Source organism: Pristis pectinata, chromosome 37 (assembly GCF_009764475.1).
Source record: "Pristis pectinata isolate sPriPec2 chromosome 37, sPriPec2.1.pri, whole genome shotgun sequence".
Taxonomy (NCBI): Eukaryota; Metazoa; Chordata; class Chondrichthyes; order Rhinopristiformes; family Pristidae; genus Pristis; species Pristis pectinata.
Genome location: NC_067440.1, coordinates 7,593,415 through 7,606,539, shown reverse-complemented (window position 1 = coordinate 7,606,539; position 13,125 = coordinate 7,593,415). Strand labels below are relative to the sequence as shown.

General features: G+C 54.2%; 2 protein-coding genes across 5 annotated transcripts in view; one reads left to right on the top strand and one right to left on the bottom strand.

Moving 5' to 3' along the window:
• LOC127586694 (phospholipid scramblase 2-like) overlaps positions 1–13,125 on the top strand; it is a 156,998-nt gene that overhangs the window by 63,659 nt on the left and 80,214 nt on the right. The window lies entirely within an intron of this gene.
• Positions 1–13,125, bottom strand: part of LOC127586690 (activated CDC42 kinase 1-like) — a 61,985-nt gene that overhangs the window by 11,302 nt on the left and 37,558 nt on the right. For all 3 annotated transcript variants that reach the window (XM_052044828.1, XM_052044830.1, XM_052044829.1), the window contains exons 4-9: positions 10,371–10,565; positions 6,609–6,761; positions 4,755–5,029; positions 4,001–4,127; positions 1,960–2,106; positions 861–955 (exon numbers count right to left, since the gene is read on the bottom strand). In XM_052044828.1, the coding sequence (XP_051900788.1) occupies positions 861–955; positions 1,960–2,106; positions 4,001–4,127; positions 4,755–5,029; positions 6,609–6,761; positions 10,371–10,565 (992 nt within the window). The remainder of the gene's footprint in view (positions 1–860; positions 956–1,959; positions 2,107–4,000; positions 4,128–4,754; positions 5,030–6,608; positions 6,762–10,370; positions 10,566–13,125) is intronic.

Here is a 13,125-nt window from a genome sequence, read left to right as displayed (position 1 = left end):
CAAGTGAGGTCGAGGCACACCCAGCCCTTCACACTGGGCGGCCCAGTGGCGCAGTGGGTAGTGCCACTGCCTCACAGCTCTAGAGACCTGGGTTCGATCCCGACCTCCGGCGCTGTGTGTGTGTGTGTGTGTGTGTGTGTGTGTGTGTGTGTGTGTGTGTGTGTGTGTGTTGAGTTTGCACCTTCTCCCTGTGACCACGCGGGTTTCCCCCCAGGTGCTCCAGTTCCCTCCCACATCCCAACAACATGCAGGGTCGGTGGGTTAATTGACTGCTGTGAAGAGCCCCCACTGGTGTGTGGGTGAGCGGGATAATCTGGGGGGAGTTGACGAATGTGGGGAGAACAGATGACAGGGAAAATTAAGTGGTACCGCAAAACAGTCCCAACATCCTATGGATTCTCTGTAACCCCCTCCAGCCCCTACACCCCTCCCCGTCTCTGTAACCCTCTCCGGCCCCTACACCCCTCCCCGTCTCTGTAACCCCCTCCAGCCCCTACACCCTCCCTATATCTGTAACCCCCTCCGGAGTTTTAAGTAGAGGTTGGACAAACTTGGGCTGTTTTCTCATTTCCTTTGACTCGCGACAGAATGAACTTCGATCTCTGCTTCAGTGACATCCACACCTCTCCAGGAAAGACAATTCCGAAGATCCGTGGCCTTCCGAGGGAAGAGGTTCCTCCTCATCTCCATCTGAAATGAGCCACCCCTACTGCTGAAGCGATACCCCCTGGTTCTGGAGACCGCCACCAGGGGTAACGTCAACGTCCAGCCTGTCACTACCCGCCCCAGAAGATCACCTCTCGACCCCCTCCCTGTCCCCACCGCCCCCCTCCATCCCCCCAGCCCCTCCCTCCACCCACCGTCCATCGATGACCGTGATGACATCATTCATCTGCATCTTCAGCTTCCCCGCCTCGCTGAAGTCCTGCAGCGACCTCACCTCCAGGGGGCGGGCCTGGGGGACGAAACGGGAGATCGATCAGATCAGCTCCACTCCACGTCTCACCAACATTCACTCACACACTCACCCTCGCACACTCCCTCAGCCACACCGCCCCTCGGTCACATTCCGGCCTTTGATAACCGCCCCCAACTCTCAATAACCCCCCCACCCTCGATAACCCGCCCCACTCTCGATAACCCTTCCCACTCTCGATAACCCCCCACCCTTGATAACCCCCCCACTCTCGATAACCCGCCCACTCTCGATAACCCGCCCACTCTCGATAACCCCCCCACCCTCGATAACTCGCCCCACTCTCGATAACCCCCCCACTCTCGATAACCCCCCCACTCTCGATAACCCCCCCACCCTCGATAACTCGCCCCACTCTCGATAACCCCCCACTCTCGATAACCCCCCACTCTCAATAATCCACACCCCCACTCTCGATAACCCACCCCCCAACTCTCCATAATCCTCCCCCTCTCGATAACCCCCCACCATTAATAACCCATCCCCCACAATAACCCACCCCCACTATTGATAACCCCCCGCCCTCGATAACCCACCCCCACTCTCGATAACCTCCTCCACTCTCGATAAACCCCCCACTCTCGATAACCCACTCGCAGTCCCAATAACTCACTCTCTCTGAATAGCCCTCTCCCCTTCTCGGATGACCCACACTCAATGACACACTCTCGATGACCCATGCTCGGGGACCCACACGTCAGCCCTCTCGTGAACCCACTTCAATCCTCGTGAACCCACTCCCCCTCTCCACATTTGCTGCTCCTCATCCCACGTTCCCCCAACGGGTCCACGGACACGGGACCCGGTCGGTTCTCCAACCGACCATCCCAGCAGGCAAGGACCAGCTCTCCCGGAACGGGGTAGGGCTCTCAGTGCAAGCTTAATCCCTGGTGTGACGTACTTCAAGGACGGCCCACAGCCCTTGCTTCCCATCGCCCACCGTCCAAGTGCACCCAGGTGGGTGTGAAGGGGGTGGGTGGTACCTCTTTGATCCGTGGTCGCAGTGCGCTGAAGGTGGGACGGTCCTCGGGCACAGCTGACCAGCAGTGAAGTGCCAAGTTGTAGATGTTGGTCGGACAATCGACAGGCTGCTCCAACCTCTTTCCTTCACGGTCGATCATCATTAAAATCTGGAGGGATAGGATGTTCAGGTGGAGACCACCGACACGGAGAGGTGAGGTTCCTGTGCCTGCCCAGTCCGTGACGCACACCAGCCTCCCCTCCATCCACTCCCGCTGCCTCAAGAAAGCAGCCAACGTAATCAGGGTGCCCTCCCCCTCCCGTCATTCCCCCTTCTCCCCCCTCCCATTGGCAGAAGATTGAGAGCACGTACCACCAGGCTCAGGGACAGCTTCTATCCCACTGTTAGCAGACTTGAACGGACCTCTCACACACTAGATGGACTCTTGATCTCCCAATCTACCTGATCGTGGCCCCTTGCACCTTATTGTCTGCCTGCACTGTACTTTCTCTGTAACTGTACACAATTAGAACAAAAAAATACAAAGTCCATTGTAGTGGCAGCTAACAGGGAGTTGGCTTAACACAGCAAAGGTGACCTCACTATCTACCTCGTCGTGACCCTTGCACCTTATTGTCTGCCTGCACTGCACTTTCCCTGTAGCTGTAACACTTTATTCTGCATTCTGTTTTCTCAGTGTATGGAATGATCTGTCCGGATGGCAGGCAAACAGAAGCTTCTCACTGCGTCTTGGCACATGGGACAATAATAAGCCAATATTCATATCTCTGTATCGAACCTCCTGACATCACCAAGCTCCCTTCCCCTATCAGCATTTCAAAGTGGCCGTTCCTTTCACCTCTCTGTCCCAGCCCAGTGTCTGTATATGTGTGTTTGTGTGTGGTGTGTGTGTGTGTCTGCGTGTGTGTGTGTGTGTCTGTGTGTGGAATTTGCACGTTCTCCCTGTGACCGTGTGGGTTTCCCCCGAGTGCTCCGGTTCCCTCCCACATCCCAACGACGTACGGGGTCGGTGGGCTAATCGGCCGCTGTAAATTGCCCCCCTAGTGTGTGGGTGAGGGGTAGAATCTGGGGGGAGTTGATTGGAATGTGGGGAGAATAAAACGGGATCAGTGTAAATGGGTCAGCATGTACGATGGGCCGAAGGGCCTGTTTCTGTGCTGCATCTCTCTGCGACTCTATGAATATATTTGAAGGCACATGTCGGCAAACAAGAGGGTGAAAGGTCACTGGGGCTGAGGTCACAAGAAGAACAGTCATTGAGTGGTGCAATAGGTTCGAGGGGCCGAGTGGCCTACTCCTGCTCCTGTCTCTACCAAGAAGCCCAGGGTCCTGTACGCTGTCCGTCAGGTAGTTGTTGCTGATATTAAAACTGGCATCGATCACAGGAGTTGGGACGTCACGTTACAGCTGTACACGTCGTTGGCGAGGCCGCACTCGGAGTACTATGCGCAGTTCCGGTCACCGCACTATGGGAAGGATGTGACTACACTGGAGAGGATGCAGAAAAGATTCACATGGATGTTGCCGGGACTGGAGGGCTTGAGTTACAAGGAGAGACTGGACAGGCTAGGACTGTTTTCCCTGGAGTGAAGGAGGCTGAGGGGCGAACTTATAGATGTTTATAAAACCATGAAAGGCATCGATAAAACTTTTTCCCCAGGTAGGAGAGTCTAAAACTAGAGGCATAGGTTTAGGTGAGAGGGGAGAGATTTAAGGGGACATGAGGGGGAAGAGGCACAGAGAAGGAGAAAGAGAGGGGTGACAGAGAGAGAGGAAGAGATCAGGCACGTTAAAAAAGAGGTATTTGAACCGGTATGGGGGATAGGAAAGGTTTGGAGGGATAGGGCCAAATGCGGGCAAAATGGGTCTGGCTTTGGATGGGAATCTTGGTTGGCATGGATCAGTTGGGCTGTAGGGCCTGTTTCCCTGCTGACCTCCTCCACCTCATCCGATGGGAGTTGAGGCCGGGGCCCGCTCACTGGAGGGGGCCTCCCCCCACCCGCCCCCAGGAGCTCCCTCCGCGATGACCCGCACCTCCGTACCTCTCTGCCGTACATCCCCATCCAGGGCTCCTCGCAATAGGAGAACAGCTCCCACAAGACAACTCCATACATCCAGACATCCGACGCGTGGGAGAAGGTTCCCGACTTCAGGCTTTCCGGAGCGCACCTGGAAGGAAGTGGAGGAGAGGAAGATATAAAGGGGGAGGTGACTGCCCCTCGCGGGTTCACTCCCACGGCAGGGTCAGGGTGAGACTCGGGTGTGGCGTGGGGAGCAGATACTGGCTCTCTGCCCGGGCCGCACACACAGCTGTAGCGCTGTGTGGGTACATGTTGGAGAACAGCAGTGTGTGCACGGGTATCGGGGCACGCACACCCAGGCCCACACGTTCATGGAACTGTACAGAGTTATACAGGAACACACAGACGCAACACGGAGGTACACGTGGACTCCACAGGCAAATACATATTCATCAGTCGTCACAAAAATGGTAGAAACACAGTTACAGCCAGACAAAGCTAAACACACACACTCACACACACACTATCTCACACACACTTCTCTTTCTCAAACAAACACTCTCACATTCACACTCTCTCTCACACTCACACACACTCCCTCTGTCTCACACACACACACTCTCTCTCACACACACAAACACAGCCAGCCACACCCACACACACCCACACACACACACACACACACACACACAGACATAAACACAGGCACACACATACACATAGACACAAACACACACACACACACACACACACACATCCCCAGGGGAACCCTCACCAGGCGAAGGGGATCTTGCGATGAGCCTGCATCACATAATGGTCGCAGTCGGACAGCGAGCGGGTCAGACCGAAGTCGGCGATCTTCACCAGATCCTCGCTGGCCAGCAGGATGTTGCGTGCGGCCAGGTCGCGGTGGATGAAGTGATGGGACTCCAGGTAGTCCATGCCCTCGCACACCTGCGCGGCGTACAGCCACAGGAGGTGGATGGGGAAGGCCGCGTGCCGGCTCCGCAGGTGGTCGTACAGGGACCCAAGGGGAGCCAACTCCGTCACCTACAGCGCAGGGCACAGAGAGGGAAGACCGTCAGGGCAGGAAGCCGCAGGAAATCCTCCATCCCTCCTGCCTGTTCTATCCCTCCGTGAGACCGTGGCCAAACTTGTACCTCGGCACCCTCTCCTCTACTAACCCCACCCCTCGCCACCCCCTCAATATCTGCTGACCTCCTCTTCAATATACTCACTCTGTGTCTGACCCCGGGAGTGTGTGACGGGACAGTGTAGAGGGAGCTTCACTCTGTGTCTGACCCCGGGAGTGTGTGACGGGACAGTGTAGAGGGAGCTTCACTCTGTGTCGGACACTGGGAGTGTGTGACGGGACGGTGTTTCCCATTGCCATCCCTGTCATCTTCCCATCGGATAAGATTCAGCAGCTTCCTGATGGTGCAGTCTGCTTAATAAGATCTTTGACAGATCCAAACCGCTGACACACTGGCCATTCACACACGCTGACTCCTGACCGCAGCCACCACAGGCTACACCACACGGCGGTTTTGCCAGGGCATCATCTAGTCAAGCGGTGGGGAACAAGACGCTGTCACAGTGATGAGCGGTACGTGAACTGTAGCTGGACACCGGGAGTCCTGGAGAAGGACCATCGGTGTCATGGAATTCCGTTCCCAACTCCTCGTCCAGCCATGTACCTAATGGGATTTCCAAAGTTCATCTCGTATCTCCTAAATCTGGGGGTCTCATCCTCCCTCACCCTCTCAGGCAGTGTTCCAGACCCCACCACCCTCTGAGGGAGACACTTCCCCTCTCATCCTTCTGCCCACTGAAGTTCACTCGTCTCCCGGGCGTGAGTTTTGCTGAGATAATCTGAGCCCTAATCTAGAATGCAGTCTTCAGCCCAGAATCCAGAACCCGATCTAGAACCTAGCCTCCAGCCCAGAATCTGGACTTTAATCTAGGACCCAGTCTCCAGCCCAGAATCCAGAACCTAATCTAGAACCCAGTTTCCAGACCAGAACCTAGTCCAGAATCCAAGCTCCGCTCAAGAATCCTCACAATAATCCAGAACAGGCTCTGGACCAGAATCCAAACCATAACCTAGAACTTCTTCTCCAGTCCAGAGTCCAAGAACTAATCCAGGACACGTCTCCAGAACCCATTCTAGAATCCAGCCTCCAGTCAGGACTCCTGGTCCTGACCCAGAACCCAGGCTCCAACCCAAGAATGCAAACCTTGAACCCATTATCTAGAACCCTCACTCTAATCTAGAACCCATTATCCAGTCCAAGCTAATACAGTCCAATCTCCATACCCCAAATCTGGAACCTAGCCTCCAGCCTAGAATCCAGGGGCTAATCTAGAACAGCCTCCAGAATATAGAACCCAGTTGTTAAAGTCGAACCGAGGAGCTAATTCAGATTCCAAGCCCCCTCGCGGGCAGCTGGACTGAGTTCTAGAACAGGGTTAGAAGGAGTGAGCCCAACACCGAAGGGGGCCCCAATCTAGTTCAGGATCCAGAACCGGGTAAGAGAGGTCGGGCAAGGCTGTGGGTGGTCCTGCAAGATGGCCACCTCCCCCCTACAGCGAAGGGGGCATGGTGTCGCGCGGTGACCCCGGTACTTACCATTTTCATGGGGTGGCTGAGGATGACGCCATACAGGTGGATGAGGTGTGGGTGGTTGAGGGCGTACATCGCATTGACCTCCTGCAGGAAATCGGCCGTGGCCTCCCCCTCACTCGAGATGTCCGGCCTCAGGCACTTCACGGCCACATTCAACTGAAAGACACGTCGGGGAGGGCACTCGAGGCAAGGATCCAATCAGCAGTAACCCCCGGCACCGTGACCCCAGTGTGTCCCAATGACCCCCCTCACCCTAGGCTCAGTGCCCACTGGCTGGAACGCCAGTGCCGCCAGCCCACCGTGGCCACCGGCTCCTGGAGCCCACAATGGGGCAAGGGCCAGTTGCCCGGAGACGTCTCAGCCGCGGAGGCAGGAGGGCGGTCCCCGTGAAGGGCAGGGCGAACGGACGGGTGGGATCTCATCACAGCCTCGGCTCCACGCCGCCCCCTCCTGCCCGCTGCTGGGAAACACAGGACGGTGGTGGGGAGAGGAAGTCCACTTGGAGGAGGGGATGGAGGGGGGGGTACCTCAGAGGCTCAAGGGTTCGACCTCCCAGCACCCCAGAGTGGAGCTGAGAGAGTGCGACACTGTCAGAGGTGGTGATTGGTTTAGTATTGTCACATGTACCGAGGTATAGTTAAAAACTTCCGTTTTGCATGCCATCCATACAGATCATTTCATCGCATGGGTACATCGAGGTAGTACAAGGGAAAACAATAACAGAATGCAGAATATAAAGTGTTACAGTTACAGAGAAAGTGCAGTGCAGGCAGACAATAAGGTGCAAGGCCATAACGAGGTAGATCGTGAGGTCAAGAGTCCATCTTATCGTACTAGGGGACTGTTCGATAGTTTTATAACAGCGGGATAGAAGCTGTCCTTGAGCCTGGTGGTACGTGCTCTCAGGCTTTTGTATCTTCTGTCTGATGGGGGGGGGAGGGGGGAGAAGAGAGAATGTTCAGGGTGGGAGGGGTCTTTGATTCTGTTGGCTGCTTTACCAAGGCAAAGCAATAACAGAATAAAGTGTTACAGTTACAGAGAGAGTGCAGTGCAGGCAGACAATAAGGCCCAAGGGCCACGACCAGGTAGATTGTGAGGTCAAGAGTTAACCTTTATTGGACAAGAGGTCCATTCAATAGTCTTATAACAGCAGGACAGAAGCTGTCCTTGAGCCTGTGGTACGTGCTCTCAGGAATGTCCGGGGTGGGAGGGGTCCTTGATTAGAAACAGCTTCTTCCCCTCCACCATCAGATTTCTGAACAGTCCACGAACCCATGAACACTACCTCTTTTGCACTATTTATTTATTTTTAGGTCTTGCACTGTACTGTTGCCGCAAAACAACAAATTTCACAACATACGTCAGTGATAATAAACCTGATTCTGATTATGTCGGCTGCTTTCCCGAGGCAGCGGGAAGTGTAGACAGAGTCCACAGTGGGGAGGCCGGTTTGCGTGATGGACTGTGGGCTGTGTCCACAACCCTTGGGCAGAGCAGTTGCCGTCCCAAGCCGTGATGCATCCGGATAGGATGCTTTCTGTGGTGCATCTGTCAAAATTGGTGAGGGTCAACAGGGGGACATGCTGAACTTCCTTACCCTCCTGAGGTAGTAGAGGCACTGGTGAACTTTCTTGGCCGTGGGCATCTACATGGTTGGACCAGGACAGGCTATGGGTGGTAATTACCTCCCTTGGGTACGAAGTGTGGCTGTGGGATCTGTTACATCCACCCAAGATAGGCCACGGTTTAACATCGCCGTGGATCGGGACGGCACAGAAACAGGCCCTTCAGCCCACCACGTTCATGCCGACCTTTTTGCCCGTCTACACTGATCCCATTTGCCCGCATTAAGACAGTACCCTTCTATACCTTGCCTATTCAAGTGTTTGTCTAAATGTCTCTTAAACGCAGTGACTGTATCTGATTCCACTGGCTCCCCTGGCAGCGCATTCCAGGTATCAACCACTCTCTCTGTACAAAACTTACCCCTCACCTTAAACCCATGCCCTGTGGTACCCTGGCCATGGGAAAAGGATTCTTGCTATCTACGTATGCCTCTCATGATCTTATACACCTCTGTTAGGTCACCCCTCAGCCTCCTTCGCTCCAGGGAAAACAGTCCCGGCATGTCCGATCCCTCCCCATAACTAAAGTTCTCCAATTCATACAAGTTCCGGGAGGATCTCCTTTGCACTCTCGCCAGCTCAATCGCACCCTTTCCTCATCAATTTTCATCGAAGCACCATAGAAAGCGTCCTATCCAGATATATCACACTTGGTGGGCAACTGCTCTGCCCGTGACCACAAGAACCTGCAGAGAGCTGTGGACACAGCTCAGCACATCACGGAAACCAGCCTCCCCTTCATGGACTCTGTCTACACTTCCCCCTGTCTCGGTAAAGCAGCCAGCATAATAACGGCCCATCCCAGCCCGGACATTTTCTCTTCTTCACCCCCCCACCCCCCACATCGGGCAGAAGATACAAAAGCCTGAAAGCACGTACCACCAGGCTCAAGGACAGCTTCTACCCTGTTGTCATAAGACTATTGAACGGTTCCCTAGTACGATAAGATGGACTCTTGACCTCACAATCTACCTCGTTATAACCTTGCACCTTATTGTCTGCCTGCTCTGCACTTTCTCTGTAACTGTAACACTTTATTCTGCATTCTGTTATTGCTTTACTACCTCGATGCATTGTGTAATGAATTGACCTGTACGATTGGTTTGCAAGACAAGTTTTTCACTGTACCTCGGTACAAGTGACAATAATAAACCAATACCAATACCAATACCAATATAATGTGGTGACCAGAACTGCCCACAATACTCACAGTGTTTTGCAAAGTTACAACATAATGTCCCAACCCCGACCTATGAAAGCAAGCATGACGTCCCAACCCCGACCTATGAAAGCAAGCATGACGTCCCAACCCCGACCTATGAAAGCAAGCATGACGTCCCAACCCCGACCTATGAAAGCAAGCATGACGTCCCAACCCCGACCTATGAAAGCAAGCATGACGTCCCAACCCCGACCTATGAAAGCAAGCATGACGTCCCAACCCCGACCTATGAAAGCAAGCATGACGTCCCAACCCCGACCTATGAAAGCAAGCATGACGTCCCAACCCCGACCTATGAAAGCAAGCATGACGTCCCAACCCCGACCTATGAAAGCAAGCATGACGTCCCAACCCCGACCTATGAAAGCAAGCATGACGTCCCAACCCCGACCTATGAAAGCAAGCATGACGTCCCAACCCTGACCTATGAAAGCAAGCATGACATATTCTTCACCGCCCTGTTAGGACAGGTACAGGAACTTGACACATTGGAGAGGTACATGGGTAGGAAAGGTTTAGAAGGTTATGGGGCAAACGTGGGCAAATGGGACTAGCTTGGGTCAGCTTGGACCAGTTAGACCATAAGATATAGGAGCAGAATCAGGCCATTCAATCATGACTGATTTATTATTGCCTCTCAACCCCATTCTCCTCGTAACCTTTGACGCCCTTGCCAATCAATTGGGCCGAAGGGCCTGTTCCCGTGCTGTACAAATGCATTGAACTGTGTCGCACTGGCTCCCCTGACAGTGTGGCACTCCCACAGCGTTGTCCCGTGTTCAAATCCCTCCGTCCGCCTTCGATCTTGGACGGAGAAAGGGCGAGTCACGGGAAGGAACTTGGATGCGTAGGGGAGGGGTTTGCACGTGAGACGGAGGGGCTGCACGCCGGGGGGAGGGGGAGGAGGTGGGCACTCACCACACGTCCGTTGGGCAGCCTCCACTCCCCCCGTCTCACCACGCCGAAGGAGCCGTTGCCCAGCCGCTCGTGCAGGACTAGGTCCCTGTCGTTGATCAGGCACTTGAGCGCAAAGTCCGACTCCGGGGCAGAGGGGTTTTGGCTGCCGGCGTACGATGGCTGCTCGTAGTAATCGCCCGCCTTCACGCTGAACATCTGCCGAGACAAAATGGCGGCTGCTTCAACATCTGGCCCAAGCTTGACAGATGTAGGAGCCAAATCATCATTTATCCATCAAAGTTTGAGAACAAAGATGGAAGTTAGTTATGGGATGTGGTTGGTTACGATAAGACCAGCACGTATTGCCCATCCCTAATTGCCCCTTGAAGAGGTGGGGGTGAGCTACCTGATAGAAGTCCAGCAGAATTCCTTTCTCCTTCTCTTTCCCTTTGATTAGGTGTTAACTGGTCTCGCCCTTTCACAGCTACTTCCTCTGTCCCACCCACCTCTTCCTCCGACTTCTCTCCTCCTCCACACTAACACGTTTCCTCCCTTTCCCAGCTCTGGCGAAGGCTCCTGGACCCGGAACATCGGCCGTTTTTCTCTCTCTCCGCAGACGCTGCCTGACCTGCTGAGCGTTTCCAGCATCCTCTGATTTTATCTCAGATTTCCAGCATCTGCAGTCTTTAGAATTTTTGTTCTGATCGCGGGCGGGTGGGGAGAAGAGGTTATGGAGAAAATTAGCAGGGAAACGGGATCGATCCATGAGCTAGGGTGGACTGGATGGCAGAATAGACTCCTTCTACGTCATAAGGTAATATAGGAATATGGGATTGTGAGGTGAGAGAGTTGGTGGGTTTTGACAGGAGGGGGTTCTGTCCTTGAGCTGAGACATTCCATTGGGAACTCTGCTGATGAATCCAGTGGTATCCATCCCATGTAATTTGGAAGAGGGAGAACACACGAGGGGGCTTGCATTTGGTGATGTAAATGGATAGGTTTCACTCACGTATTCCCATAATAGAAGAGAAAATGGCTCATCCCACCTCTTACTGCCCGGGAGTCAGGGTGTTGAGCACAGGTCCCACCATAGATTTGGGATTCTGTTATCCAATAGGCTGAAGGAGTCAGGGTTGGAACAATGTTCAAAGGCCCAATGTCAGCCCTTATAGCAAGGGTAATGGGGTTTGGCTCCAACAGTCACAGAGGCACAGAGAGGTACAGCACGGAAACAGGCCCTTCGGCCCACTGAGTCCGTGCCGACCATCAACCACTCATTGACACCGATTCTCCACTAATCCAGTTCCTTTTTATTCTCCCCAAAATTCCCATCAAATGCCCTCAGATTCTCCCTCACACCCACACACTAGGGGGCAATTAACCCACCAACCCCGCACATCGTTGGGATGTGGGAGAGAACTGGAGCACCCAGGGGAAACCCATGCGGTCACAGGGAGAACGTGCAAACTCCACACACACACACACACACACACACACACACACACACACACACAGAAGCGCATACACACAGACACACACATACACACACACAGACGCGCACACACGCACACACACACACACAGACGCACACATACAGTCAGACACAGACAGACACACACACACACTCACGCACACACACACAGACGCGCACACACACACAGACGCACACACACACACAGACGCACACACACACACACTCCCACACACACACACACACACACACACACACACAACGCCCAGGCTTCTGGTGCCAACCATTAACCACCCACTTACACCAATCCCATTTCGTTCCCCCCACATTCCCGTCAACTCCTCCCAGATTCTCCCCCTCACCCACACACTGGGGACAAGTTACAGTGGCCGATTAGCCCACCGAGAGTTGGAGAAGGAACTTCGGAAAGGGAGCAAAGCGGATGCCACATTGAACTTTCACAAAGCACTGGATTATTGTGTCCCGTTCCAGTCACCAGATGTTGGGAGGGAGGTCAAGTTCCCGGAGGGGGTGAGGGAGAGACTGTCCAGAGCAGTCCCAGGGAGGAGGAAATTCAGCTGCAAGGTTAGACTGGAACTACAAGCAAACTGCCAGGGGAACTCAGCAGGTCAGACAGCATCCATGGAGGGAAACGGACAGTCGACGTTTTGGGTCGAGACCCTTCACCTGGACCAAATTCCAGCATCCACAGTCCTTTGTCTCTCTCCCCCCACCTCCCCACCCCCCCACGGATGCTGCCCAGCCCGCTGAGTCCCTCAAGCAGATTGTGTGTTGCTCCAGATTTCAGCGTCTGCAGTCTCTGGTGTCCCCGTTAGACTAGAGTCGTCTGACATGGAGGAAAGGGAGGATTTGGTCACAAGGGGGACGGAGGAATGGAACGCGTTCCTGTTGGGAGGTGGTTCTGGAACCAGGTCGGAGGGGGAATTGAAAATTTTGAGCAAAAGGTACAACCTGAGGTAAAATAACTCCAGGAAGGAGCTGGGAGTCACTGCCTGCTGGGCAGGTTGTGGGGATTGGGTGGAAGAGTACTTGGGAGGGCTGTGGGGAAAGAGCAGGGGGATGGGACTGAGGGGCTTGCTCTACTGGGATCTGGCACATTGACGGGATGAATGGCCTCCTTCTGTCCTACGACAGGGTTAAAAGGAAGATCCCAAATTCAGATAGCCCATTTCAATGGATGGCGGGATGTCCCCAAGAGGCCTGGCAGCCAATGAAACACAGTCGCTGTTGGAGCGTCGGGCCGCCCCCCCTGTGCACAGCAAGATCCCAGAAACGGTGAGGGGT